Source organism: Gopherus flavomarginatus, chromosome 25 (genome assembly GCF_025201925.1).
Source record: "Gopherus flavomarginatus isolate rGopFla2 chromosome 25, rGopFla2.mat.asm, whole genome shotgun sequence".
Taxonomy (NCBI): Eukaryota; Metazoa; Chordata; order Testudines; family Testudinidae; genus Gopherus; species Gopherus flavomarginatus.
Genome location: NC_066641.1, coordinates 2982724 through 3010389, shown reverse-complemented (window position 1 = coordinate 3010389; position 27666 = coordinate 2982724). Strand labels below are relative to the sequence as shown.

The following is a 27666-nucleotide window of genomic DNA, read 5'->3' as shown; positions in this document are numbered from 1 at the left end:
CCGCGGGCTGCCCACGCGGCGCCAGAGTCAGGGGGGCGCGGGCTTTGGAGGAAGGCGGTTGGTCCCTCCCCGGCCGCCGTAGCCCGCGCGCTGTTCCGGGGGCGGAGCGGGAATTTAAATCGGCAGGCGCGGCCGCCGTGAGGAGAAGGCGGAGGTGAGAGCGCGCGGCCGGCCCGGCGGTACCGAGCCTGGGACCCCCTCGCCCCCGGCTCGGGCTGATCGCGGCTCTCTGTCCCCCGTGGCCGGGGCGGAGCTCGGGACGTGGGGGGCGGGAGCAGCTTCTCCGCAGGCCCCGCTAGGCCCGGCCGGGCCCCGCTGCCGGGCGCTCCCCGAGCCGGAGCCGGAGCCGGGCGGGCGGGAGCCGCTGCCGGGTGCGGGGCCGCGACTCTCTAGCCCCGCTCAGGCCCCCCGCCGGCCCCGGGAGAGCTCGGCGGGGGGCTAACGGCCCGTGCCGGGTGCCGGCCCCGGGAGAGCTCGGCGGGGGGCTAACGGCCCGTGCCGGGTGCCGGCCCCGGGATCACACCGGGTTTAAAACAGCCCCCACCCCCGTTATCCCGACATCCTGGGGGCAGCACGGCAAGGGGGGGGAGACACTTAACCCTTTCTCCCCCGGCGTTGTGGTCGGTGCGTGTTGCAGCTTGTGTCTCTTGTGTGCTGGGCAGAAGGAACAGCTGACAGCCGAGTCCCGTGTGCTCTCCCCACTGCTCACCCAGAGGCTGGCTCTCGTGCTGGCTGTGGCCTTTTTAGCAGGTAGGATGGGGTGTCAATCGGAGAAAAGGCAAAGGAGGCCCCCAGAGAAACAGCAGCAGCAGGGGGTGACTGGGTCATCCAAGAACCTGCCCTTCTTGGGAAAATCCTTCTACCTGGACCTGCCGAACAACAGGAACGTGGAGTTTCTGGTGGCGACAATAAAGCAGCTGGGTGGGGTGAGTATGGAGGCACCTTGCCTGGTGGAGAGCATGAAGCAGCTGCATTCTGGTGCCAGAAGAGCCAAAGACTCTCTCTTGTGAAAACTTGCCTGTTAAACGGGAGCTGAGCTCTTGAAGTCACCAAAGAGCCAATTTTCCCAGAACGGTGCATTTGGGGGCTGGGGGCACTGTGGTTAGTGCTGGGGAAGGGTTCTGAGTACAAGTGTAAACTGATTCGCAGGTGTCCCAGCTCACTAGGCTGACCAGTACAGTCCTTACAAGGTATCTTTCAGTTGCATATAATAAATAGTCTAGCATGACTAGGGAGGGACTGGAAGGCAGTAAGGGATGGAGCTGGAAGGGGAACAATGTCTATCATGCAGCACTGTCCCTGCATCGAGGCAGCTGCCGATGGTGGTTTCTTAGCTTTGCTGGTTACTAAGATGTTCCAGATCTTGCTGTGGACTTGGGGGCTCTGCAGCTGACTCTGTTTTTGTCTCTGGTCCAGGTGATTGAAAGCTTTTTGAGTAAAGAAATCAGCTATGTGGTTTCCAGCAGCAAAGAGGCCAAACTGGACGGTGGGCCTCGGAGACCGACTGAGAAACGGAACAGTGCAGCTTCAGGGGATGCCAAGGCAAAGACTCTGCCCTCTGCTGTGCCCAAAGGGAGCCATGCAGGGCCTCACTACAAGCCAGCGGACAGTGTAAGGACTGTGAAGGCCTAGGCAGCCTGAAGCCTTGGGGCGGTGGCAGGTGGGGAACAGAGCCTGAGAGCAGCAACTGCAGAAGAGCTTGTCTGCCTCGCTGAGAGCACCTGTCTATTCATCTGTCCCAGTCCTGGTGCTGTTTACACTCCAATAAATAAGTCCTGCCCTCTGGGCAGTGGCTTGAGATGCCAAATCTTCTATAGCATTTTTAATCTCCAAACTTTCTGCAAAGTGTCCATAGAGACTGGTGCATCTGCCTCTGGGGTGCAGCACTGTCCAGCAGCATACAGTGGCACTATGGTGTGCCCTTCATTTACTCGCCTCCACTCACAATCCTAATGGGAAACGTTAGGGTGGCAGACAAACTTCCCACAGTGCAGCAAATGGCCAGCGCACCCAGTGGTAAAGGGATAAATACCACAGGAATCTACACAGGTTTGTAGCAGGATATGTTGGCATAAAAGTTGATACTTCCCTTCAGGGTCATTACAGACTAGAAGCGTGACAGGCCTCACTGCCTCATCTAGAGGGTAGAGATGTTCTGCACCAGCCTAAAAGCTGGGAGAAATTGTTTATTTGGCTGATTAATCCCACTGCTCAGCAGAGATAATAGGGGCTTGTTTCTTGTATGGATTTGCTTCTAATTTCCTCTTGTGGGACTTGTTCTGGTATTGGGTGGTGGGATGGATGTGAATGGTGCCCCACCCTAACTGTTTGCGTGCAGAGCTAGTCCCTGCATGTCACTGGGTTTTGTCCTAGGCTCAGAAATGTCACTAGAGCAGAGGAACAATCATCAAGGAGCTGGTAGGATGACATCCAGGGTCCCCTACCTAGAAGTTGCAAGGAAAGCATTCTGCCACCTCTGCTCACAGTCAGCAAGTCCCTGTCTGGGCAGGGGGCTGACTCAACAGATCTAACTTGTGACAGGGCTGAGGCTTTCCAGATCTAACTCGAACTCTCTGCACCCTGAGAGGTGGGAGGAGACACTGGAGAAGGTGGAGGCAGCAGGGGTCAGAGATTGGTGGGCTGGGAAGAAGCTATGCTGCCAGAGGAGGGAGCTGACAGGTCAAGAAATAGGGGCTCAGTGTTGCACTTACAGGTCTTCCCAACCTGTAAAACAGACTCCGCTGAACTGTTAATAGTAGACTATGCAGCGTCGGGCAGGGTGCTGGCCGTAACTGCACTGAGGGCTGCCCAGGGGAATAAAGGAAATAATACAAGGTCAGATGGCTTGAGCGCCACCCCTAAACTAGAAGCAACCTTGCTTTCTCCATGCAGCGTGACAGGGCATCCTACTGCAGCATGGCCTCTGCTGGGCATGTCTGTGTAGGGGCCAAATGGCTTCCATAGCAGATCTAGCAAGAGTCCCATCCATGGCTTTCCTGCTGCGCTGGTAACCTGAGCTGTGCTATAGTCTCTGGTCCAACATGCTGAAGGCCGAGCGAACTGAGTCCCATAGGGCAGAGCCTCAGGGTACAAAAGCCACTTGCTGCTGCTCAAGAGAACATGTACTCTTCCAAAGGACATCTGCAGTGCAGAGGCTGTGGTGAAGGGAAGCCTTGGGGCTCTGAGAGGAATCCTCTCCTGGGAAGGTTAAACCTATTGCCTCTCCCTGGAGGTCTGTGGTGTCGGTGTTTCAGGGTGCTGGGGACACTGTGCATGATAACACAGGGAATCTGTTCCCTCTCCCTTTAAAAGCATCTGGACTGGTCCACCTGGCTGGCTGCTCAGGAGCTTTTGGTCTAAATGCTGTTTGACTTGTGTCTTCTGCAGGCTCTGATGAGCAGGGGGAAGGAGCTGCTGCAGAAGGCCATGAGGAACCAGGTGAGCAGCACAGTGATGGGCTTTCCCTCTAGACAGGTAGGTGCAAGACATTCCTGAGCAGGGCTGCTTGGGGAGCGGTGCAGAGACTTGGTCCATTGCTGGATACCACCTGGACTGTTCCATTTTTGAATGGAGGACCTGTACTTGCAAGACTGTAACGCTGCCTGGTGTTCCGAGCCATTCAGCCCCTTATGGGGTCTGTTCCTTTCCCATGTGCTGGCCCTTGGACGGGACACTCCTACAGGTAGCTATATTACTGTTGCCCTAAAGACCCAATGCGTATGACTGCATTGCAGTGGCAGTGCTGCAGTGTAGACGCTTCCTACGTCAACAGAAGGGGGGTGGGGTTTGGTCAATATAGATAACCCACCTCTCCAAACTCAGTCAATGGAAGACCACAGTGGGGTTCATATGCCACACAGGGTGTGAAATCTTTCACACCCCTGAGTGATGTAGCTAGGTTGACCTGAGGCTTTTAGGTGCAGACCAGATCTATAAGAGCATCACAGCGGCATCAGGAGACCTAGCAATAACCTAGGGAGCACTGAGTCCACGGATGACATGGACTTGGTTAGCCAAATAGCCTGGCTGCGGAGTGGGGAGAGGCTTTGCTGTTAGCCTTATGCTGAAAGCTTCTGATCCCTCAGTAACAAACATGGCATTGATGCTTAACTAAAAGGCTCACACTACAGCTGACTTAGTCTAGCTTATGCTTCCAGCTCTGAGTCTGGGTAAGAACATTTCTCCTCTTCCCTGCACTATGTGTCCTAGGACTTAGAAATGCCAACTTGATCTGTCAATTTGCAGATGCCCTCTGGGGCAGGGAGCTGGCCCAGGATTGAGCTTTCTGAAATGGCAAAGGTAGAAGTGGCTACTCAAAAATCCCATCTTTTACAGCAAGATAGCTCTTGGGTCTAGTCTTGAAAAGAGCAAGCTGGCAACTCTTACACCAAAATGATCTTAGCTACCACTGATTTCTGGTCGGTCAAGATGGGCTAGAAAACTGCTCCTAAGCAGTGGGGATTGCAGCCTTTCCGCTTGGGAAGCCAGGGTTTCTAACTCTAGAAGTTCTCAAAATGGCATCTGCTAAAATCCTGCTGCTGACTTTGGATGTAGGGCAGGAAAAACTAACATTAATGAGGGACCGTGATGTGACACCCAATATAACCTTGTAGCCTGTCGAGGCCAGCAGTCAGACTGAGATGTCCACTCAGCCCTGGGCTGTGGATCACTGAGTCTCTCCTCTTGTTTATGCAGGACTCCAGCAGTGGCAGTAGTATCCTTGCCAATGCTCGCTCCTGGGGGGTTCGGATCTTGCATGTGGATGGTATCCTTCTACAGAAACTTTGTGCTGTAGGGTGGGACTCTGACCTTTAATATCTAGCTTCTGAATCTGTTAAATCAATGACCTGGGGGGTTGAATGGCTGGCTTATGGGGGGAGCAAAAATTCAACAGTGACTGAGACTTTGCTAGCTTGGGGGAAACAGTCTTTCAAAGGAGTCTTCAAAAGTCTGCGTGGGGAATGGAGTGTGGGCTTGGTCAGACCCACCTCTGTTCTTTTCCTAGCAATCTGACTCTAACCTTCCTCTCCTGATCCAAGGGTTCTCAACACAGGTGCAGAACCACCACTACTGCTTAGGATCACATCTGGTCTGTATGTCAAATGCACGTCCCTGCTGGATTGATGGTCCTGAAGGCCTCTCTGTGAGCACAGACCACGTTGAGCATCGACAGTGTCAGTGAGCCCTGATCCTGGCATGTAGTGACTCCCACGAGAGCAGCTTGCTGAGATCCTCGGGGAGAGAGGGGAGCACTGGGGATGCCTCTCACTAGCAACGGGGCTGGTGTGCCAGGTCTCTGCTGACCCATGCTGGACTCAAGCCAACAGCTGAGGCTCTGTACCCTGGGCTCATGCACACCCAGCCCCGTCCAATGCGAGTTTGGAGTTTCTAGGCTAAAGTGGGCTGCAGCTCAGCTTCTGCCTGTTTGTCTAAGGCATGCTGCACCCTCCTCTGCATCCTCTCTGTAGGGGAAATGCTGCTACATCTGCCTTGGCTAGAGCTAATGGGATCTGGTCCAAGAACAGAGATTCCCTCACCCACCTGGTCTTTCAGGACCAACCCAGCAGTCAGCCATCTAGGGCTGAAAGCTCTTAGCTCCCACTGTGACACTTAAAGCCAGATTGTAGCACCCAACGCGCAGAGCTCCCTCTCCTATCTGGCCACTAGCGCTTGTCCGTCCTTCCTTCATGGAAGGAGGATGAGCAGTCCCCTCTTTCTCCAAGGTGGCAGAGGGCACTGAAGCACTTTTCCCTGGTACAGTTGGTAGATCTAAGGAGTTGTATTTCATCCTCCATTGGCTGAGTGCTGAGTAGCAGCAACTCCCTCTGTTTCTCTGGACGTTAGCTCCTTGACTTCCCACCCCACACAGAAATGATGGCCTATGTGCAGCAGCTGCTGTTCCGCATGTCGGGAGCAAGGAAGCAGAGTGAGAAGATGATGGTAACTGACCTAAACCTTTTTCCCCCAGTGCAGGGCTTTCGGTAACAAGTGTTTTGTCTTCCCTGACTAGCCCAGGATGCAGCCCTCTTACAGCAAAGTCGCTTCAGGCCTTGTCTGAACATACAAGGTCAATGTCTGCTTTGGTTTTTGTCCAGGACCGATTAGTATTTTTATCAACAATTCCTAGATTCCAAGGCCAGAAGGGATCTTTGTGGTGGTCTTGTCTGACCACTTGTGTAAACAGGCCACAGAAGTTTCCCCAAATAATCCCTAGAGCAGATCTTCTAGAAAACATCCAGTCTGGATTTAACGATTGTCAGGAATGGAGCATCCACCACAACTCTAGGTAAACTGTTCGAATGATTGGTTACTTTCACAGTTAAAAATGTGTGCCTTATTTCTAATCTGAATTTGTTTAGATTCAACTTCCAGCCACTGGGTAGTGTTGCACCTTTCTCTGCTAGATGGAAGAGCCCGTTGTTAAATATTTGTTCCTGGGCAGGTAATTACACAGTCTGCTCAAGTCACCCATTGACCTCTTTAAGATGAATCGATTGAGCTTCTCGAGTTTTTCAGTGCAAGGCAGGTTTTTTAATCCTTTAATTAGTCTTGTGGCTCTTCTCTGAATACTCCCCAACTTATCAACATCCTTCTTGAATTGCAGACACTAGAACTGCATGCAGTATTCCAGCCACGGTTGCACCAATGTCAAATAGAGGTAAAATAACCTCTCTCCTAATTGAGGTTCCCCTGTTTATGCATCTAAGGATTAGCCCTTTTGGCCACAGCATCCCCCTGGAGCTCATGTTCAGCTGACTATCCACCATGACCCCCAAATATTTAATCGCATCTTCCCAGGACAGGCTCCCACTGGGTAAGTATGACCTACGTTCTTTGTTCCTAGATGTATACTTTGTTTAGCCATATTAAAAACACACATTGTTTTGTATGCAGCTTACCAAATGATCCAGATCATGCTGAATCAGTAACCTGCCCTCATCGTCATTTACCACTCCCAGTTTTTCTCATCTGCAAACTTTATCAGTGATGACTTATCAATGATCTGGTAGAAAACATATAAAAATTGTTAAATAGTGTAGGGCCAAGGACTGATCCCTGCAGGACCCCACTAGAAGTGCACTTCCTGGAGAATGATTCTGTTTAGCCAGTCTTAATCCATTTAGTGTATGCCATGTTATTTTATATCTAGTTTTTAATCAAAGTATCATGCAGTACCAAGCCAAAGGCCTTACAGAAGTCTGTTACATCAACACTATTACCTCCTTCAACCAATCTTGTAAGCGCAACAAAACCAAGTTTAGTTTCCATAAACGTTCTAGGCGATGATACAAAATCTTTGGTAAAGTTACAGATGACCCAAAGATTGGGGCAGTAAGTAATGAGAGAGGATACTGTTAAAGATCTAAATAGTTAAATGATCAGAATCCAACAAAATGCATTTTAATACAGCCAAATGTAAGGTAATACATCTAGGAGCCAAGAATCCAGGTTGTACATACAAGATGGAAGACTGTTTTGGGGGGGGGGAAGTAGTGACTCAAAAGGACTTAGTGTTTGTAGATGTCCCTCAACATGAGATCTGTGTAAAGTGTGGCAAAAAGGAATATCAGGTAGAAGTAGGGAAGTGATGGTTTTATTTTTCTCTTCTAGAACTGGTTAGATACACACCTGTCAAGGATGGTCTGGACTGACTTAATCCTACCTTAGCATGGGACTGGATGATCCCCTCTAGATCCCTTCCAGACTTGAATTACTATGATTGTATGGCATTGGTAAGACAGCTACTAGAACACTGTTTAGTTCTGGTGTCTGCACCTCAAAGATGAAGATATACTGGAGAGAGTTCAAAGGGGCCCCATGTGATCCAGGTGCTGGAAAAGAAGCCTTGTGGTTTGAGGCTTAACTCACTCTATTCATTTTACTGAAGTGAAAGCTGAAGGGTGAGTTCCTCACTGCCCCTAGGCACTGACACATGGACAAGATCTCTGATCATGAGAGGGGCTTTTCAACTCCACTGCCAAATGCAGAACAAGACCCAGTGGCTGGAAGGTCAAGTTGGACAAATTCCTCCTTGATGTAAGAGGCAGTTTGCCAGCACTGGGGGGTGAGTGAACATTGGAACAACTCCACCAGGGAGGTGGTAGACTCACTCTCACTTGGAGTCTCTAAAGTGAGATCAGAATCTTTCTGCGACATGCTTTAATCCTGCTCTGGGAGCAATGCTGCAGCCAGTGTGTGAGGCTGTTTTGTGGTCATGGTGGCCCTTTCTGGCCTTGGAATCTGTGAATCTCTGAACCCCTGTCCCCCCTCTTCCTTCATGGACTATGGTGGGAAAAGGAAGCTCTGCACTGCCTTGACATTGGCCTCTGTGTGTTCCTAACACTCGCAGATCAGTAGGACAACATTGATTATTATCAAATCTCACACTTCGGGGCTTAAGCAGGTTGCCTGCTGAGGTCATTAAGGAATCAGTTTCCCACGGTGCAATTGGCCAGAGGTATTCTGGATTTTTTCATCTGCCTCTGAAGCAGTAGTGATTGGCCACAGCTGGTCATGAGACATTGGACAGGGTGGATCAGTGCTCTGAGATGGTGCAAAGAATTTCTCCTTCATTGCCTGACTGGTGTCTCCTGTTCATGTTATGGATCTCACTGATCACTAGCTTCGGGGTTGGGAAGGAATGTGCCCCAAGGTCAGACTGGCAGAGATCTTGGTGGGGGCGGGGGGGAGGGGGTTCCACCTTCCTGTGCACTGTGGGTCACATATCTGAGCAGGTCACCTGATTAATTCTCTGCCTGCAGCATGCAACTGTTTAGTCTCCTGAGGACTGAAATCTTTAGCCTGAGGAGTAATTGGCCTCAATACAGGTGTCTAGGGGTGGGGGTGGTCTGTGATGCATGGGTGATCAGACTAGATGATCTGATGGTTCTGGCCTGAAACTCTGATGCTCTTGGTATAGTTAAACCAGTATAACGTAGTCTAGTGGGGATGTAGGTATACTGGTAGAAAAGTCCTTTTTCTATGCAGGAAGAGGAGGCACCTCTAGCTCAGTATAACTGAATCCATGCTGGTGCTTTGACTGGTATAACTAGATTCAGCTTGGGTGTGCTTTTTAAAGCCAAATACTTGTAGCAAGCCAACTTCAGGTGCGGCCCAGGCCTAGTGCTAGGCTGAATGACCAGCTGTGCTCTCAACCTACAACAGGCCTGGATTCCAGCCAACTTACAGGGGAAAACTCCAGCTTTCTCCACCTGACTTGCAAGGGAGATCAAATCACAATGCTGTAGATGGTCAGTCTGCCAGCAGGCTTGTGCTAGGGTGGGGGCCGGGTGAGGCTACCTTCCTTTAGGAAGGGCCAATCGTATGATCTAGGCAGTGCTGAGCTACGCAGACCAAGTCTGATCTGCCGAACACTAGGAGACAATAACTCCTGTGTCACAGCAGCCCTGGACTGCCCTAAGGATGAGCATGCCCTGTGCTGCCGTCTCCCCCGCACTGCTCTGGAATCAGTGCGCTGCTAGTCTTGTCTATGGCTGGCCCCCATCCTAAATGCTGTCTGTCTTTCTGTCTAGGTGAAGTTTCTCTCAGTGGGGCCAGGAGTCCTTAAAGGTCAGTACAGAAGCTTTGCTCTCAGCTGGCATGGAGCTGGCTGGGAGACTTTGTGAAAACGCGTCACTGTGACGTTTCAGCAAAACGACTTGTTCTTGCAAAAAACTTCTGCTCCATCAAAGCCATTTGCTGTCCAAGCTCAGACAGAAGACTTGCCGGGCTGTCCTTGTCATGCTTTAAAGCTTGTGCAGCATTTTGAAAGTATAACCAGGATGCTTCCTGTGTGGCTGGCTTTGTGCTCGTGCATCCAGGCGGGATCTTATCTAAAATCATTTGTCCACTTACCTTGTCTCCTTTGTGCTGTGAGACTTTACAGCAGGGCTTCTAGAGTTGTGAGTCATGGTAAGAACTGAGCTACTGGGGCTTCGTTCTCTGAATCCTCTGTTGGCTGTGACATGAAGTCTTGAATAACACCTCCTCCGGAGAAGAGAACATGTTCCCCACATCCTACTCACTTCTGGTAGCAGAAGGCTGCCATATGCCACTGTGACGCTGATATAGGACTGACCTTGCCTTAACATGCAGTTGAGGGGGATATTTTATGTACTTGGCTCACTACTGCACCGTTGGGATCTGTTGTGTAGACCAGAGCACCAAGGTATGGCTGTACTTCAGCGATGCTGCTTTACTCGTGAGTTGGCCTAGAAGCCTGTGGTCTTCACCCTATTGGAAAGGGAGCGTTCAGAGAAGCCTTTGCTGCCTTCAAAGCGTTCAGGCTGGAGTCAAGTCTGACTCTTAAACCTCTAAGGCAAGTTTTTTTAAAAGGTGACCTCCAGAGCTGGGGGAGACAATAGCCCTGTGCCTCTTGCTCCTATATAATGGGACAGATGGCTGGAGAGCTCTAAGAAACCTTGTTTCCTGCTGACAGGACTTCAGTCTTGTCTGGCCTGGAAGAACCTCCAGTGACTGGGAGCTAGTGTGAAGATTGAAAGCTGAACGGTTGAGGGCAAGGTTTGTCACTGTTAAAACCAGGCCACTCATGTGGGCACCAAATGTGCTTCTAGTCTCGTTTCAGGTCCCTAAATAAGTGGTCTGACTTCTGAACGTGCTGAACACCCAGCAGCTACATGGGAACAGTCTCAGCCTTGTGTTTGAGCAGCTATTTCGCTTCAGTGACTCAACGTCCTGGATCACAATCTTGGCTCAAACCTGCTCCGAGGCCTCTTGGGCACCCCAGCCCCAGCAGGGGTGGTCAGACTTGATGTTCTCAATCTTCCAGTGCTGGGGGGGTACCCACCTCTCAGGCCTGGGCCCATCATAAAGAATCACTCTAGTCTCCTTTGTGGCCTTGGTGCTTTTGACGCTCCAAAAGTACTTGAAGCTGCTCCTGTGCTTTCTCAGTCGACCAAATCCTCCTCCTCCTCCTGAAGTGCAACACAGAGCACCTTGGCACAGCTTGGGACACCAGGTTACTTGCCTTGTGCTGCCCACATATCAGGAAGGCACAGCCCTAAATCCTACTTGTGAGAATAATCAACCTGATGCCCCGTGAGAGGATGTCTGTATTCTCACACCCTGCTGAGGCTGAGTTCAGCTACTGCTCCCCACCAGCACACACCTGGTGTGGAGTGCATTCTGACAACCGCTGCGCTTTGGCTCTGGGCCTGACCACAGCTTGGGCCCTTAAATGGAACCAGCTACCTTTGCTTGCTCATCTGCAGCAGCTTTTAACTCTTCGCTGTCTATTAAATCTTCGCTAGACTTAACTATCCCCACCAAGGTTCTGAACATGGATTGTATGTTTTGCCTTCTAAATGGCTATCTGCCATGCAAGTTGTCCATGGAAATATCTGCATCCTTAGCGACTCTGGCAAACGGATCTTGAGGCTTGTTTCAGGATTTCTTAGCATCCACAAGTGTTATAAATATTGGGGGGTGGCAGACAAACTTTAGATTTTGGAGTCCAGTTCTGTGTAGCCAGAGTTTGGGGGATGGGATGGGTTGTGCATTGCAGGGGGGCAAGGAATGCCTGCCCAGGCCGCCACTAACTACAAAATTCTCCTTCTAGTGGGAAGACTGAAGCCCCCGTTTCTGAAGATTGAGGACCAGAGCAGGTGAATGAACCATTTCAGTCTAACCCTTCTTTTAACTTTGTGGCCAAACTTTGCACTCCTGGCTGAAGGGCTGGGAGGAGTCCCTGTGGCAGATGTTCCCTCCCCTCTAATCCTCCGAGCCCCTCGTTGACAAGTGAGTTGCGGCTGCACTTCTAGCCCTGGGGAAGAAGGGTAAGTGCGGTGGTAGCCTAGGATACCCTGTGTGCACCATGGGGTGACAGTACTGGGCAGAGGCCTAGGCTCCATTTCCAGCTCAACCAGATTCCTGTGTGACCTTAGACAAGCCCCTTCATCGCTCTGGGCTGCAGTTCTTGTGTGTCCTTCACCAAGTGTAGGTGGATTGTAAACTCCATGGGGAGGGCCTGGCTGCTGAATGCAGACACCACAATGGGCTCCGACCTCTGGGCCTCTGTGTGCGCGTTTAAAAGAGAACTGGATACATTCATGGTGAAGTCAAGTCCATTAATGGCCGTTAGCCAGGATGGGTAAGGAATGGTGTCCCTAGCCTCTGTTTGTCAGAGGATGGAGCTGGATAGCAGGAGAGAGATCACTTGATTGTTACCTGTTAGGTTCACTCCCTCTGGGGCACCTGACATTGGCCACTGTAAGTAGACAGATACTGGGCTAGATGGACCTTTGGTCTGACCCGGTACGGCCGTTCTTACTTGTGCTACCAAAGTAACTTGCAGAATTGCAGCCTTCCAAGCCACAGGGAACAGAGTTTCCTGCCACTTGCTGCGCTGCCTTTGTCCCTGTAGTAACAGATGTGACGAGCCCTGGGAAGTAGCAAATGTTACAGGCCTGTGATGTTTGATGTACTTTTCTTACTAGACAGCAGTTGTTTCTGGGGTGTGGCTCATTGTGCAGCTAAGTAATACAATCCTTTAGAGCAATGGCTTTCAAACTTTGGTTTTCTGGCAACCTGGTTGAAGAAAATTGATGCTCACAACCCAGTGGAGCTGGGGATGAGGGGTTTGGGGTGTGGGAAGGGCTCAAGGCTGGGGGAGAGGATTGTGGTGGGGCCCAGAATGGGGGGTTGGGGTGCAGGAGGGGGTCAGGGCCCTGGGCTTGGGGATTTGGGGTGCAGGAGGGGGCTCTGGATTTGAGGGGTGCTTACGGCTGGGGCAGGGGATTGGGGCTCAGGCTTATCTCCAGCAGCTCCCAGTCTGCAGCACAGCTGGGGTGCAGAGGCAGGCTTCCCACCTGTCCTGACACTGGACCATGCTGCAGGTCTGGCTCCTAGGCAGAGGCATGCAAGAAGCTCCATGTAGCTCTCACCCTTAGGCACTGCATCCCTGACTCCCATTGGCCAGGAGTGCGGAGACAATGCTCGGGGCAGGGCGCAGAGCCCCATGGGGTGCCTCACCCCACCCCCAGCCTAGGAACTGGACCTGCTGCTGGCTGCTTCTGGGCACAGCGCGGTGTCAGAACAGGTAGGGGACTAGCCTGCCTTAGCCAGGCAGCACCGTCAATGGGACTCTTAACGGCCCAGTCAGGGGTGCTGACAGAGCCGCCGCGACCCAGTGCCTTCCATTCCGCGACCCCATACTGGATTTAAAACCACTGCATTAGAGAGGCCTGGAAAACCACAGCATCCAGAACTCGAGTGCCAAGTACCCTTTGAAGTAAAGGTCTGAAGGGGCACTACCAAGCAGCTGCAGGACCAGCTGTTGGGTCCAGGAGTGATATGTAACACAGCACAAAGAGCATAAGGGTGGATTCTCGACTATCGGCAGGTTTTGGGTAGAACCTTCCATGCCGTGCAGAAGCTCCACCCTAACACTGGGTGAGAGCATAAGAGTGAAATGGGTTGACAGCAAGTGGAGCTTCTTGGACCAGGAGCCATCCTGGTTCTGTGTTTATGCAGGCCCTAGCACAGTGGGGCCCAGGTCCATGACAGCCCATGGATGCCTCCAACACATAATAGCCAGCACCAGTTTCTAATGTACACAGCTTGGGGTGTAAAGCAATCTGAGCTCAGGCGTGAGAGGAACACTAGGGCTCTCAGTGCTATCTGCTTAATCTCAGGTGCTGGTAACAGGCATTTCTAGCTGACAGTGTCCCTGAAAGATCTTCACAAACTGCTGATTGTCCTGTACTCTGGGCCCAGTCCAGTTTCCCACATGGGCTGGGAGGGTGCAGGGAGAAGGCTATCTTAGGATTCACTGTCCCAAAGGCATTGTCCTACACTTGGAAAAATCAAGTACATAGCTGCCTGCTGGCACATCTCCACCCGTGGTAGCACCAGCTGAAGCCATGGGATGCAGGATGGTCACAGAATTACCAGTGTCCTTCGGGACTAGGCAGCAAACATCTGCCCTGTGGCCTCCACCAGTGGTGGTGCCCCTCCTATGCAGCTGCTGTCTGCCCCGAGGGAGAAATGAATTGTCCAGTGCTGCTCAAGTTGCAGTCAGGGGGGCCCTTCATGGAAGCAAAGGCTGGATTTGTCCATGAGTATGGAAGTGAGGGAGCTGGTGAAATGGGGGGCAGAGGCTGAAGCTGCCCTGGGAGTAAGCACAGGTCTCTGGAGCTGAGCCCTCGGCCTGCAGCTCAGCCCACCTTCTCTGAGCAAGCATGGGGACTTGAGGGCTCTGTAGGAAGCTGCCTGCCCCAGCAGTCTCCCAAGGAAGAGTCTCGGCCAAATCAAGGCCTGATGTAAACATGCTGAATCCTGAAACTACCCCAGGGCTCCACTCTCATCTCAATCCAGCAAGGGAAACAGGAACATAAGAGTGGCCACACTGGGTCAGACCAAAGGTCCATCTAGCCCAGTGTCCTGTCTTCCAACAGTGGCCAATGCCAGGTGTCCCAGAGGGAATGAACAGAACAAGAATCGCCAAGTGATCCATCCCCTGTTGCCCATTCCCAACTTCTGGCAAACGGAGGCTAGGGACACCATCCCTGCCCATCCTGGCTAACAGCCATTGATGGACCTAGTCTCCATGAATTTATCTAGTTCTTTTTTGAACCCTGTTTATAGTCTTCACAACATCCTCTGGCAAGGAGATCTACAGGGTGACTGTGTTGTGTGAAGAAATACTTCCTTTTGTTCATTTTTCACACCGGCCTATTAATTTCATTTGCACTGGGAAGTGGGAAGCCCCAAGCTGGAGAGGATAGGGGACCAAGCCCCTGTGCTTGGATGAAGACTCAGGAAGGAGGTGTGGGGAATCCTGTAGTAGTCCAGGTAAGTGCGAACTGGGCCAGAATGGGTCATGGCCATGCCTAATGTCTGACACTGATGGTTCTTGCAGGAAATTCCGGCCCTTCCATCGCCAATTCAAGAGCTTTCCTGACCTGAACTTCCTGGCACCAAACAGATCCAGCCCATTTGAGCCTCTGAAAACCCCATCAAGCTCCTGCAGAGTCAGGTAGGTGGTGCAGGCAGCCAAGGGCGCGTGGCTGTTACAGCTTCACTGCTTCCTTGGAGCCATTGGCATCCCAGACTCCCTGTGGTCACCAGAGACTCCCAGCCCCTTTGCTTGGGGCAAGAGAAACTCCTGAGCAGCTTTGTTCCACGGCTCAGCTGATCAGAGCTAATCTGAGCCGTGACTTTGTTCCAGGTCAGAAAACTGACAACTGGCTGAAGAGGGCCTCTGGCTGGCAGGTGGCCTCACCATCCCCAGACCTTGCTGTGCCGATGGCTTGTGCCAGAGCCTGTGTTTCACAGACTCCTCTGGGGTGGAGTGTTAAGTGAGTCTGTGAGACTCCTGAGCATTCTGGGGCTTGCTGCTGCTGCTCCTCTGCCAGCTTTCTGGGGGGGAGAGGGGGTCCACAGGACTGTCCAGGGTCCCCTTCTCATCTCCTCCTGCACTTACCTCTAGCTAATCTGAGCCACAAACCAGCTCAGCTTTGCTGACAACACGTGGACTTTCCTCTCTGCACCAGCCCTGTCTCCTGTCAGCCTCCCTCTCTCTCTTTTCCTCATGGGTGTCAAGCCATCTGCTCCAGCTCAACATGGCTAAAACTGAGCTCTTAATCCCTCCCCCATCTTTCCTACTACCTCCTTTCTCATTGGGCTGAGCAGTGCCATGGTACAAGGCACTGGTGAGACCTCATCTAGAACACTGGTCACCTATGTTCATGAAGGGTGAATTCAGACCAGAACAGGTGCAGAGAGGAGCCACTAGGATGACTAGGGGAAAAGGAGAGCTGACCTTATGAGAGGGGATTGGCTTGTTTAGCCTAACAAGAGGGCTCAGGTGGGTCATGATTGGTCTGATTACATTGGAGATGAAGAGCTGTTGAAGCTGAAGGACAATGTTGGCACAAGAAGAAATGAGAACAAACTAGCTGTGAACACATTCAGGCTGGAAACGAGGTTTCTAACCAGCAGAACAGTGAGATTCTGGAACAGCCTCTCTCGCAGAAGCTGTTGGGACAAACAATGTATTTAGTTCTAACAGAGCTGGACCCATTTGACTGACTGAGGCAGCAGCCCTTGGGCCACTTCCAGTGTATGTTCCTATAAATCCATGCTTCAAGGACCCAGCTGGTCACCTGCAGGGGTCAGTGTCACATTGCAGGATGCAGTGTTCTCACTGTCTGCCCTGGAACCTGTTGTTTTGCTGGTGTAGCTCATAGACAGTGCATGCCTTGAATGTCTGTGTGCTGGACAGTGCTGGGTCAGCAGCCTGTCCACAGCATCAGCCTGGGTTACTACCTGCAGGGTTACTACCTGTGACCCCCCTAACACACTCCCAGTCCCAAATGTTCCCAAACCATGTGCTCTGCTACAGCCTCCCCTCATCTGGACCATTCAGAGACAGAATGTGGTTCGTTTGTTCCTTTCACAATATAAGCACACCACAGCTTATTAACCGGGTGTAAGTTCACCTTTCCCTTTATATATGGCACTGAGTTTGTCATAAAAATGAAATGTACTTGATTTCACTTAATCCTACGTATATTTTGTTAATAAGATTAAATAATGAAGGTAGAAAGAGTGGCAAGTAAAACACAATGAAATATGCTTCTAAAGGCCTAAAACTTAATCTGGCAAGATACAGGCTTTCAAGATGGTTTCTCTCACCAGTCATCCTTCCCCGCCGTGGCTGAAGTTCACAAAGGTACAAGGTGCTGGTGTCCCTTGTCTGCTTAAGCAAAGATCTTTCACCTAAGACAACCTCTCACCTCCTATTCAGTTCCAGTGACTTCATGTGCCCACCCGCCCTCCTCCTCCCAGCTTGCAAGGACTCTAGCCTCTTGTTTGTCTAGTGATGGATGCCAATCGTGGCTTCAGTCCTTGCTTAGGTCAGTGACCTTGTTTCAAGAAGCAGGATGATCTGCTGTTCTTCCCTTCCTGTGGGCTTCCCATCCCCCGTTGAGTTCTATAAAATCGGCTTCCATTGTTTGATTCCTCTATGCTTAATGTACATAGGAGACAGGTAGAAGGCTGTGACATCACCTCCTGTCTGGGCAGACTGTACATCCTAGTACCAGTGAGTATCCATAATTCCTCATCCAGTGTTAATACAGCCCATTCAGTGATATTGATCACCAGCCATTAGCTGTCAGGAAAGGCCTCATTCAATACTCTTGTAGTAGAGTAATGTTGTACACTAGCAGCTGATTCAGCTGCTTATCACTGGAGTTTCAGCCCCTGTCTTTATAGCCCAGGGAGCCTTTGCAGTAGATTCCTCTGGAAAAGATGAAACCCAGGCCAAGCATCTGTCTCCTGCTGGGAATAGATGCCATGCTGCCCTCTTCTCTTTCCTGTGCGCGCTCTCTCTCATCAGTTTGTGGTTTGCCTCTGCCCCTTGTCAGCTTGGTGGGGGTATGTAAAGGGGACTCTCATCCCTGTGTTTGGGACAGACCCTGGCACACCTCCCCAACACACCCCTGGTTCACACACATTCTGATGATTCCACAACTCTCCATAACTGTCACATGCAGACATAACACAAGAACAGGGGCTGCTAACAGAGTTTTGCAAGGGAGTTCTCCAGGTGAAGGAGGAGCACATACACCATCTGTGGGGTAAGTGACTGTCTAGAGTGTGTGTGTGTTTTGTGTTTGGGGGTTACTTGCTGTGTGCTGAGCTTGTGTTTATCTGTCTGTTTGTTTAGTTGTTTGAAGGACCGTGTGCTGTGGTTGGCAGTTGGAGGCTGTGAGCTTCAAAGGAAGGTTTGAAAGCTCGAAGCCTCTGGTAATTGGCTGAGCCTTAATCAGTGGGTGGGGCATTAACTGAGGCCAGGGCTTTATAAAGCCACGCATAAGCTACCAGGAAGCTTCCTAACGGAGTTTTGCAAGGGAGTTTGGAAGGGGAGTGAGAAGGGAGGGGGAGGTCCCTTGTTGGTCCTACCTGTTCCCCTGTAGTCCACTTAAAACCTATAATCCAAACCATAGTCCAAAACACATTTCTTTAACCCACTCTTTCATTAACTAGGAGACAATGCAGGCAGAAGCCCAGCAGCAGAGTGGGGGGCTATCCAGTTGATTGGGCTGAGTGTAGCATGTATGATTACCTGCCTTGTGGGCGGGTGTTGTATGTGTGCAGTCAGTGCAAGGAGCTCCTTGCCCTCAGAGACCACATACAGACTTTGAAGACCAGGGTGGCGGAACTGGAGGAACTAAGAGAGGTGTGTTGATGAGGCTTTCCAGGACACTGTAGAATTGTCCCACCTCCACTCAGACAGCCTCTGTGCTGTTGAGGAGGAAGAAAGGCCCAGGGAAGCAGAGAAGTCAATGGGAGCAGAGGGAAACCTTCCCATAGTTGGGACCCTCCTCCCAGATGGTGCTGGGGTTGCCTCTCGCACTGAGGTTACCTCTCCGGGAGAGGGAACTCCAGTTGCTAGGAAAAGGCAGGTGTTAGTAATGGGAGATTCGATCATTAGAAACATAGATAGCTGGGTTTGTGATGACTGGGAGAACCATATGGTGACTTGCCTGCCTGGTGCGAAGGTTGCTGATGTCTCGAGGCATCTAGACAGACTTATGTGTAGTGCTGGGGAGGAGCCAGTGGTCGTGGTACATGTAGGTACCAATGACATAGGGAAGGGTAGGAGAGATGTCCTGGAAGCCAAATTTTAGGCTGCTAGGGAAGAGACTGAAATCCAGGACCTCTATGGTGGCATTCTCAGAAATGCTCCCAGTTCCACGTGCAGGGCCAGGTAGGCAGGCAGAGCTTCAGCGTCTCAATGCATGGATGAGACAATGGTGTAGAGAGGAGGGGTTTACATTCATTAGGAACTAGGGAAACTTTTGGGATGGGGGGAGCCTATACAGGAGAGATGGGCTCCACTTAAATCAAAGTGGAACCAGACTGCTGGTACTAAACATTAAAAAGGTTGTAGAGCAGTTTTTAAACTAGGAGATGGGGGAAAGCCAATTGCTGCAGAGGAGCATGTGGCTCGGACACAAGACTTCTCTTAGGGGAGAGTCTGATGATAGGGAATCTCCAGGTTATAGTCAGGAACAGAGGACAGAAGAGGATAATGTAAGGGCCGGATCAGATGATAAACAGTCACATAAAGAATCTGGCCCATCAGAAAAGGGCAGACAAATAAACAGGGACAAGTTTTTAATGTGCTTGTACACAAATGCTAGAGGTCTAAATAATAAGCTGGGTGAACTAGAGTGCCTTGTGATAAAGGACGATATTGATATAATAAGCATCACAGAAACCTGGTGGACTGAGAGCAATCGATGGGACACAATCATTCCAGGGTACAAAATATATTGGAAGGACAGAACAGGTTGTGCCAGGTGGGGGCACTATGTGAAAGAAAACGTAGATTCAAATGAAGTAAAAATCTTAAGCGAATCCACATGTTCCATAGAATCGCTATGGATAGAAATTTCATGCTCTAATAAAAGTATAACATTAGGGAATCTATTATCGACCACCTGACCAGGACAGTGCTAGTGATGATGAAATGCTAAGGGAAATTAGAGATGCTATCAAAATTAAGAACCCAATAATAGTGGGGGATTTCAATTATCCCCATGTTGACTGGGAACATTTCACTTCAGGACGAAATGCAGAGATAAAATTTCTCGATACTTTAAATGACTGCTTCATGGAGCAGCTGGTACGGGAACCCACAAGGGGAGAGGCAACTCTAGATTTAATCGGAGTGGAGCGCAGGAGCTGATCCAAGAAGAAACTATAGCAAGACTGCTTGGAAATAGTGACCATAATACAAAAGGATTCAACATCCCTGTGGTGGGAAGAGCACCTCAACAGCCCAGCACTGTGGCATTTAATTTCAAAAGGGGGAACAATACAAAAATAAGGGGATTAGTTAAACAAAAGTTAAAAGGTACAGTGACTAAAGTGAAATCCCTGCAAGTTGCATGGGCCCTTTTTAAAGACACCATAATAGAGGCCCAACTTCAATGTATACACCAAATTAAGAAACACAGTAAAAACTAAAAAAGAGCCAGTGTGGCTTGGCTTAACCATGTAAAAGAAGCAGTGAGAGATAAAAAAAAAAAACTTCCTTTAAAAAGTGGAAGTCAAATCCTAGTGAGGCAAATAGAAAGGAGCACATACACTGCCAGCTTTAGTGCAAGAGTTTAATAAGAAAAGCCAAAGAGGAATTTGAAGACCGGCTAGCCAAAAACTCCAAAGGTGGTAATAAAATGTTTAAGTACATCAGAACCAGGAAGCCTGCTAAACAACCAGTGGGGCCCCTTGACGATCGAAATACAAAAGGGGCGCTTAAAGACGGTGAAGTCATTGGGGAGAAACTAAATGGATTCTTTGCTTCAGTCTTCACGGCTAAGGATGTTAGGGAGATTCCCAAACCTGAGCTGGCTTTTGTAGGTGACAAATCTGAGGAACTGTCACAGATTGAAGTGTCACTAGAGGAGGTTTTGGAATTAATTGATAAACTCAACATTAATAAGTTACCGGGACCAGATGGCATTCACCCAAGAGTTCTGAAAGAACTCAAATGTGAAGTTGTAGAACTATTAACTAAGGTTTGTAACCTGTCCTTTAAATTGGCTTCGGTACCCAATGACTGGAAGTTAGCTGATGTAACGCCAATATTTAAAATGTGCTGTAGAGGTGATTCCGGCAATTACAGACCAGTAAGTCTAACGTCAGTACCGGGCAAATTAGTCGAAACAATAGTTAAGAATAAAATTGTCAGGCACAGAAAAACAAAAACTGAGCAGTAGTCAAAAAAGCAAACAGGATGTTAGAAATCATTAAAAAGGGGATAGAGAATAAGACAGAATATATTATTGCCCTTATATAAATCCATAGTATGCCCACATCTTGAATACTGTGTACAGATGTGGTCTCCTCACCTCAAAAAAGATATTCTAGCACTAGAAAAGGTTCAGAAAAGGGCAACTAAAATGGTTAGGGGTTTGAAGAGGGTCCCATACAAGGAAAGATTAAAGAGGCTAGGCCTCTTCAGCTTGGAAAAGAGGAGACTAAGGGGGGATATATAGAGGTATATAAAATCATGAGTGATGTGGAGAAAGTGGATAAGGAAAAGTTATTTACTTATTCCCATAATACAAGAACTAGGGGTCACTAAATGAAATCAATAGGTAGTAGGTTTAAAACAAATAAGTTCTTCACACAGCACACAGTCAACGTGTGGAACTCCTTACCTGAGGAGGTTGTGAAGGCTGGGACTATAACAATGTTTAAAAGGGAACTGGATAAATTCTTGGTGGTTAAGTCCATAGATGGCTATTAGCCAGGAAGAGTAAAGAATGGTGTCCCTAGCCTCTGTTCATCAGAGGATGGAGATGGATGGCAGGAGAGAGATCATGTGATCGTTGCCTGTTAGCTTCACTCCTTCTGGGGCACCTGGCATTGGCCACTGTTGGTAGACAGATACCGGGCTAGATGGACCTTTGGTCTGACCTGGTACGGCCGTTCTTATGTTCTAAGAATGTTAATGACCACCGAGTTATTGGTATCTTGCAAGGCCTATTTTGTGCAAAGATTATTACAGTGGCGTGTAGGTGCTTTCGGTTACAATCAGGAATTGTGGGTTTACCTCCCTCCTCTGAAGTCTCAGGATGGCTGTACCTGGGCTGGGACACTGGCTGGGGAGCACCAGGGCTCTGGGGTGGCACTTGGCATTTTCTCTCTCTCTCTCAGGGGCTTGGCTGTTGGGTCTAGCTCAGAAGCTCAGGGTCTAACCGAGTGCTGTATGTGAGGTGGGACAGGAATTGTCCCCAGATCAGGTTGGTGGTGAGCTTGAGGATTTCGCCTTCACTTGCAGCATGGAGGGGTGAGTCACTGGCCAGGATTATCTGGGATCTCTCACTTCATCATTCCCCTGCCACTGCAAGGGCCCTGGCGCCCCTTGGCCTGTGATGTGACATAGTCCAGTGTCCTGAGAGCTGTGACCCATTGGGTTCAGTGTGTAGGGGCTGGATGGGGCTGGTGTCCTGCCTACATATGAGGTCAGACTCACTGAGCTGGGGGTCCCTGCTGCCTTCAACTCTGAGGGACAGGACAGTGGGACTGTCCATACTGATCATGTCAATGAGGCCTGTAACCCAGACTTCAGCTTCAACTCAGACCTCCCTCTAGGTCCTTGCACTCAGGCTGTGTCAATGGTACCAGTTCTTTGTGCAGAACATCCCTAAGGTCCGGCCTCTCCTATCCATCCACACACCTAGAGCTCCCAAGAGCACCAATTCACCAAGGGCAAGTCATGCCTGACTAACCTAATTGCTTTCTATGAGAAGATAACTGAGTCTGTGGATGAGAGGAAAGCAGTGGATATGTTGTTCCTTGACTTCAGCAAAGCCTTTGATACAGTCTCCCACGGTATTCTTGCTGGCAAGTTAAAGCAGTATGGGCTGGATGAATAGACTATAAGGTGGATAGAAAGCAGGCTAGATCGTTGGGCTCAATGGGTAGTGATCAACGGCTCCGTGTCTAGTTGGCAGCCAGTATTAAGTGGAGTGCCCCAAGGGTCAGTCCTGGGGCTGGTTTTGTTCAATATCTTCTTTAATGATCTGGAGGATGGCGTGGACTGCATCCTCATAAAGTTTGCAGATGACACTAAACTGAGAGGAGAGGTAGATACTCTGGAGGGTAGGGATAGGTTCAACAAGGACAAGTGCAGAGTCCTGCACTTAAGACGGAAGAATCCCATTCACTGTTACAGGCTAGGAACCAAATGGCTAGGCAGCAGTTCTGCGGCAAAGGACCTAGGGGTTACAGTGGACGAGAAGCTGGATGTGAGTCAACAGTGTGCCCTTGTAGCCAAGAAGCCCAATGGCATTTTGGGCTGTATAAGTAGGGGCATTGCCAACAGATCAAGGGACGTGATCATTCCCCTCTATTCGACATTGGTGAGGCCTCATCTGGAGTACTGTAAGAAGAATGTGGAAAAATTGGAAAGAGTCCAGCAGAGGGCAACGAAAATGATTTATGAGGAGAGGCTGAGGGAACTGAGATTGTTTAGTCTGCAGAAGAGAAGAATGAGGGGGGATTTGATAGCTGCTTTCAACTACCTGAAAGGAGGTTCCAAAGAGGATGGATCTAGACTGTTCTCAGTGGTAGACAGACCAAGGAGGGATGGTCTCAAGTTGCAGTGGGGGAGGTTTAGGTTTGATGTTAGGAAAAACTTTTTCACTAGGAGGGTTGTGAAGCACTGGAATGGGTTACCTAGGGAGGTGGTGGAATCTCCTTCCTTAGAGGTTTTTAAGGCCTGTCTTGACAAAGCCCTGGCTGGGATGTTTTAGTTGGGGTTGGTCCTGCTTTGAGCAGCAGATTGGACAAGAACCTCCTGAGGTCCCTTCCAACCCTGTTGTTCTATGATTCCCATCTTGCCTCTCGATTACTGCAGCCTCCTTCTGTCTGGCCTGGACACGTGCGTCTCTCATATCCAAAACGCTGCTGCAGAGCTTGTTCTCCTCGCCTAGTGTCTTGACCGTATCCCCTGTCTTGTTGTGTCCTTCCACTGACTCCTCCTTCTGTTACCTCAAACATAAGCTGCTTGTCTTCACTCTCCAGGCCCTTTGTGGCCCATCCCCACCCTATCTCTCACCTGTCCTTGGCTATGAAGAGGTCACCTCCAGCCTCTGATCAGCCCAGTAGTGCTAGCCTCCTTTGCCCCTTTGTGCTTGCTTCTCTGCTGCCTCTTTTGCTTGGGAGGAGCTCCCTGTTGATCTCCGATAGCTGCCTTACTATCCGCCTTCAGATCCCACCTTAACTCCCCTTTGCTGTAGTGCCTGTGCAGATCCGACAATAGTCAGGCTGCTGGTGTGCAGAGACCACAGCCTGTCACGCTGCGCAGCGTTTTCGCAGCGTCCTTGTACTTCCCTGTCTCATCTCATACTTAATACCCTCTGCCCTTCACGGCAGAGGCCATCATCTTGTTTGTACCACACCTAGCACAACCGATTGGTAGGCATGGGGTAATGCATTTATCTAGCCCTGTACTGTATCCTTGCAGAGCCCCCGAGGGCTGTCTGACGCACAGCGAGAGAGAGGGGAGCCCCCAGTCCGGCCCAGCCACCGTGCCCAAGAGGAGGAAGGGGTTTTGTGAATGCTGCCAGGAGACCTTCGGGGAGCTGCAGATGGTAAGGGCTCCGCTGGCATCTAAGCAGGCCTTGGGCTGCCTCGGTCTCCCCTGCCCGTGCCTCAAGGCAGGGCTTCTGCAGACCTGCCCAACGCAGGCTTGTCCAATGGGGAAGCCGCTGATCTCACAGGTGTGGCCTTGGCACCATGGTGCTCAGCTGGACTCTGCCGCTCCTCTGACCTGTCTCAGTGGAGCAGCCCAAGTCCATTGGGAGCTGGGAGTGTGCCATGCTAGGGGGCAGTCATGCCCCTGGCCCAGGGGGAGCCTGGAGTGCTGGCACTGGTGCCCATCCCAGCTCCTGGGAGCCAAGCTGTAGACAGCACTGCTCTTGCCCCATACTTGTCTATCCTGGCCCTGGGCTGTTCCCAGCACCATAGCCCTGTGCAGCCTGGTGGGCAGCAGCTGGTATCTGTTGCATGAAGGGGTAGAGCAGCTCCCAGATCTGTTCTCCTTGGCCCCCCAGCTGTCCTCGAGGGCCCCTCGCCTTCCCCAACAGCTGCCATCCAGCTACCGCCAGAGCGAGCAGCAGCTGCTGCTGCTCCTGCTCCCTGGCCCTCCCCCCAGCATGGGGCTGTAGCTCCGCTGCACCCTACTCTCATGCCTGCTGCTGCTGGAGGAAGATGCTAGCCTCACGCTCCCCTTGCTCTCTGTTCCAGCACCTCCAGAGCCCCCGGCACAGGCGGTTTGCGCTGGACGCCTCTCAGTATGCAGCTGTGGATCACGTCATCGCCCAGCTCACCAACGACTTTGCTGAGATCCCAGCCTGGTCCTCGCCCCCCAGGTAACACACACAGAGCTTGCTGCCCTGGGGCTTGAGGGTCTGGCTTGGGCAGCCCAGATCACAGGGGGTTAAAATCCACAGCCAGTCAGCTGCTCAGTGACCTGTCAGGCAGGCAGTTCTGGTGGAGGGGTCTTGCTTCCATTGGCAGTGCAGGGTCAGGGTGAGCAGTTCCCTTCGGTGTCCAGGGCAGACAGGCTGGCTCCTTCCCCTCAAAGACACCAGCCGCTCTGGGCTCCTGTTGCCCTGGGGCTGTTCTCTGGGGAATTTCCCAGACCCCTCTCATGCCTTTACTCAAGAGTGACTCATATCCTGTGATGCAGATCCTCTCACTGCCCAAAATATACATCTGCTCCTCCGTCCCCCTCGCCTCTCTCTGGGCCTGGGTCGGGCTGCCCGAGTCGGGCTGCCCTGCTCAGCCAGCAAGTGACCCCAGTGAGCTTCCCTCCTGGGCTGGAGTTCTGCACAGCCATATTTCAAGCCCATGCCCCTCCCAGACTCTCTCCCAGTCTACTCTGCCTCACCTCCCTAGCAGAGGGGCTTCACTACCCCATCCCTGCACAAATTGTGCTGACTGCCTGCTGGGGCGTTGCATAGCCCTGGCCTCTGGTCCATGCAAGAGGCTCCCGTTTTAAATGAGAAGCTTTCTCTCCCAGGGTGCCCTGCTCTCCTGTGGCCGATGACCAATTTTGTGGCTCTCAAGCAAAGGCTGTGGAAGGCCTGGGCGCACCAGCTGCAGAGCTGGGACGGAAGCACCAGCTGGCCAGGAAAGACAAAGCAGAGCTGCGTCTCAGTGCAGTGGCTGTGCTGGGTGGGGAATGCTCTATGGGTCCAGAGGAGATGCCAAACGAGAAGCTCAGCAAACTCCCTCCTGCTCCAGAATTGCCAGCTGGGCACCCCCTGCTGGGGCTATGGGCTGAGATGCTGCGAACCAGGCCATCTGCTAGCACAGGGCCAGCTGGGGGGGCCCATGCTTGGTGTCGGAACACAGACCAGTCTGCCATTGGCAGCAGCCCCCACTGCACTGTTGTCTTGGCTACTGCTCCTGATCTCAGCCCGTGGACCCAAGCCAGCGGTGGATTGACTGGAGAGGCAACTGCTTGCTCCCTTGAACTTGTTCCCCAGGATACGCTCGAGCCCTCGAGTCACCCCCTGGGAACATCTCCCTGCTCCAGGAAACGCAAACTCTCTGACAGCCCTCACCTGCGGCTGGAAAAGAAGCCGAGGATACGGCTGAGCAGCGACCCTCTGCCTCTGGAGAAGCAGACAGGCTCGGAGAGCTGCAGCTCAGTTCATCAGGGTGTGGGGCTGGCTGTGGAGGGGACTGCTGGCACTACTCCATCTGGTGCTCCAGGAGCAGAGCTCTTGCTGCCTTCCAGCAGGCTCTGCACCTTCCCTGCCTCAGTGACGCTTCAGGACAGTGCCCGTGTGCTGCCAGAGCCTCCCAAACCTGTTCCCATGGCTATAGACAACACCGAGGCTACCCTGGCAAGCACAGCCACTCAGCAGGACTGGGGGAGAGGGACTCCAGGCCTGCAAGAGGGGCAGCCTACAGAGAAGGCCCCGGAGCGTCCCTGCTGTGGGGCTGGCTCTGGCCTTGAGTTGCAATCACCTGCCTGGGACAAGGCCAGCTGTTCTGCAGCCCAGCCGGCCCTCCCACAGCTGCCAGTCCCCCAGGCCAGGCGCTTGAGCTGTACTGAGGTAGCTGACCGTGCACTGCCCAAGCCACCTAACAGCACAGAGCTGGGCGAAAGCATCCTCCAACCTGCCCCTTGCAGCACGCACACTGGCCCAGATCTGGGGCCATCACCCTCTTCTTCCGAGTCCGACTGGGACATCCAGCTGCTCTGCTCACTGGACACAGTGCAGGGCACCAGGAACCGGCCGGTAGACCTGGAGCTGCTCCAGAGGACCTGTGTCAACGTCCGAGACAGCGGCTACGAGTCCCATCTCTACTCGGTCCTGAAGCAGAAGTCTGAGCTGGACTGGGCAGGCAGAGATGACCAGAGCTGTCGGAACTGTCGCGCGGAAACGGAAGGAGCCCCTTTCGCTGTGTTTGAGGCCTGCCTGGGCAGCTGGACCAGCTAGCCACTCGCTGCACAGACCCCTTCAATACTAGGGCTCTTCTCTCCCCCAGTTCGGCTGCAGAGATGGCTCTGGCAAACCACCTTCCCCGCGGGCATCAGAAGGCACAAGTCTGGCTGGAGACAGTCTGTGGGCTGGAACAAGTACAGTGATCGTTACTGGCTGCAAATGGAGAGTGGGGCTGAGCCTGGAGGCTTCGGGCAAGACTTATCTTGGTTCACTTGCTCGTGGGGCTCGGCCACAGGAAGGGCTCTCCAGCAGGGCAATGCTAGCCCTGGTTTCCTGTGGGGACAGACCACTGGGCCTGGCCAGGCCTTGACCAGCAGGGGCCTGGCTTGCCTCTCCCTTCAGTGGGGCAACCAGGAAGCAGACTCCCTTGCCCAGACTAGACTGCACCATGTGTCCAGTTGTGGGACAGTGCCTTTTTAAGAGCCTGCTGCATTTCATTAGCACTGCTCATGCATGCACCTCCTGTGGTCTCAATCGCCCTCTGCAGCCTGACCCTAGCGGAGGGAGATGTGAGCACTTAGTACCAGGAAAACAACATTCCCTTAACCAGTGGCCTGGCCTGACCTCACCTCACTGGCAAGTGTGCAGTGAGCTGATGCCAGAGGCAGTGGAGGTGGAAAGCGCCCCTAGTCTGATCTGCAGATGGAGCAGGAGTTTT

At 51.7% G+C, this 27666-nt stretch overlaps 1 protein-coding gene across 7 annotated transcripts; it reads left to right on the top strand.

Moving 5' to 3' along the window:
- The first annotated feature begins 3 nt into the window (after positions 1–3).
- DBF4B (DBF4 zinc finger B) lies at positions 4–27354 on the top strand. 7 transcript variants are annotated; one of them, XM_050934919.1, is made up of 13 exons: positions 4–154; positions 663–926; positions 1417–1611; positions 3388–3474; positions 4696–4765; positions 5870–5940; positions 9534–9570; positions 11579–11624; positions 14879–14995; positions 17520–17603; positions 24011–24137; positions 24793–24917; positions 25571–27354. In XM_050934919.1, exons 2-13 carry the CDS (start codon positions 756–758, stop codon positions 27000–27002), a joined length of 2562 nt encoding a protein of 853 aa, XP_050790876.1. In that variant the 5' UTR covers positions 4–154; positions 663–755; the 3' UTR covers positions 27003–27354. The 7 variants fall into 7 exon arrangements, with proteins under 7 accessions (XP_050790876.1, XP_050790877.1, XP_050790875.1 ...); XM_050934920.1 differs by lacking the exon at positions 4–154 and having other exon boundaries at positions 486–926; positions 3388–3438; XM_050934918.1 differs by lacking the exon at positions 4–154 and having other exon boundaries at positions 486–926.
- The last annotated feature ends 312 nt before the right edge of the window (positions 27355–27666 follow it).

Coding starts and splice junctions, on each gene's coding strand:
- DBF4B (XM_050934919.1), top strand. CDS start 756: ATGGGGTGTCAATCGGAGAAAAGGCAAAGGAGGCCCCCAGAGAAACAG. Junction 3,475..4,695: donor TGGGCTTTCCCTCTAGACAG/GTAGGTGCAAGA, acceptor TTGTTTATGCAG/GACTCCAGCAGTGGCAGTAG. Junction 14,996..17,519: donor TCAAGCTCCTGCAGAGTCAG/GTAGGTGGTGCA, acceptor TGTCACATGCAG/ACATAACACAAGAACAGGGG.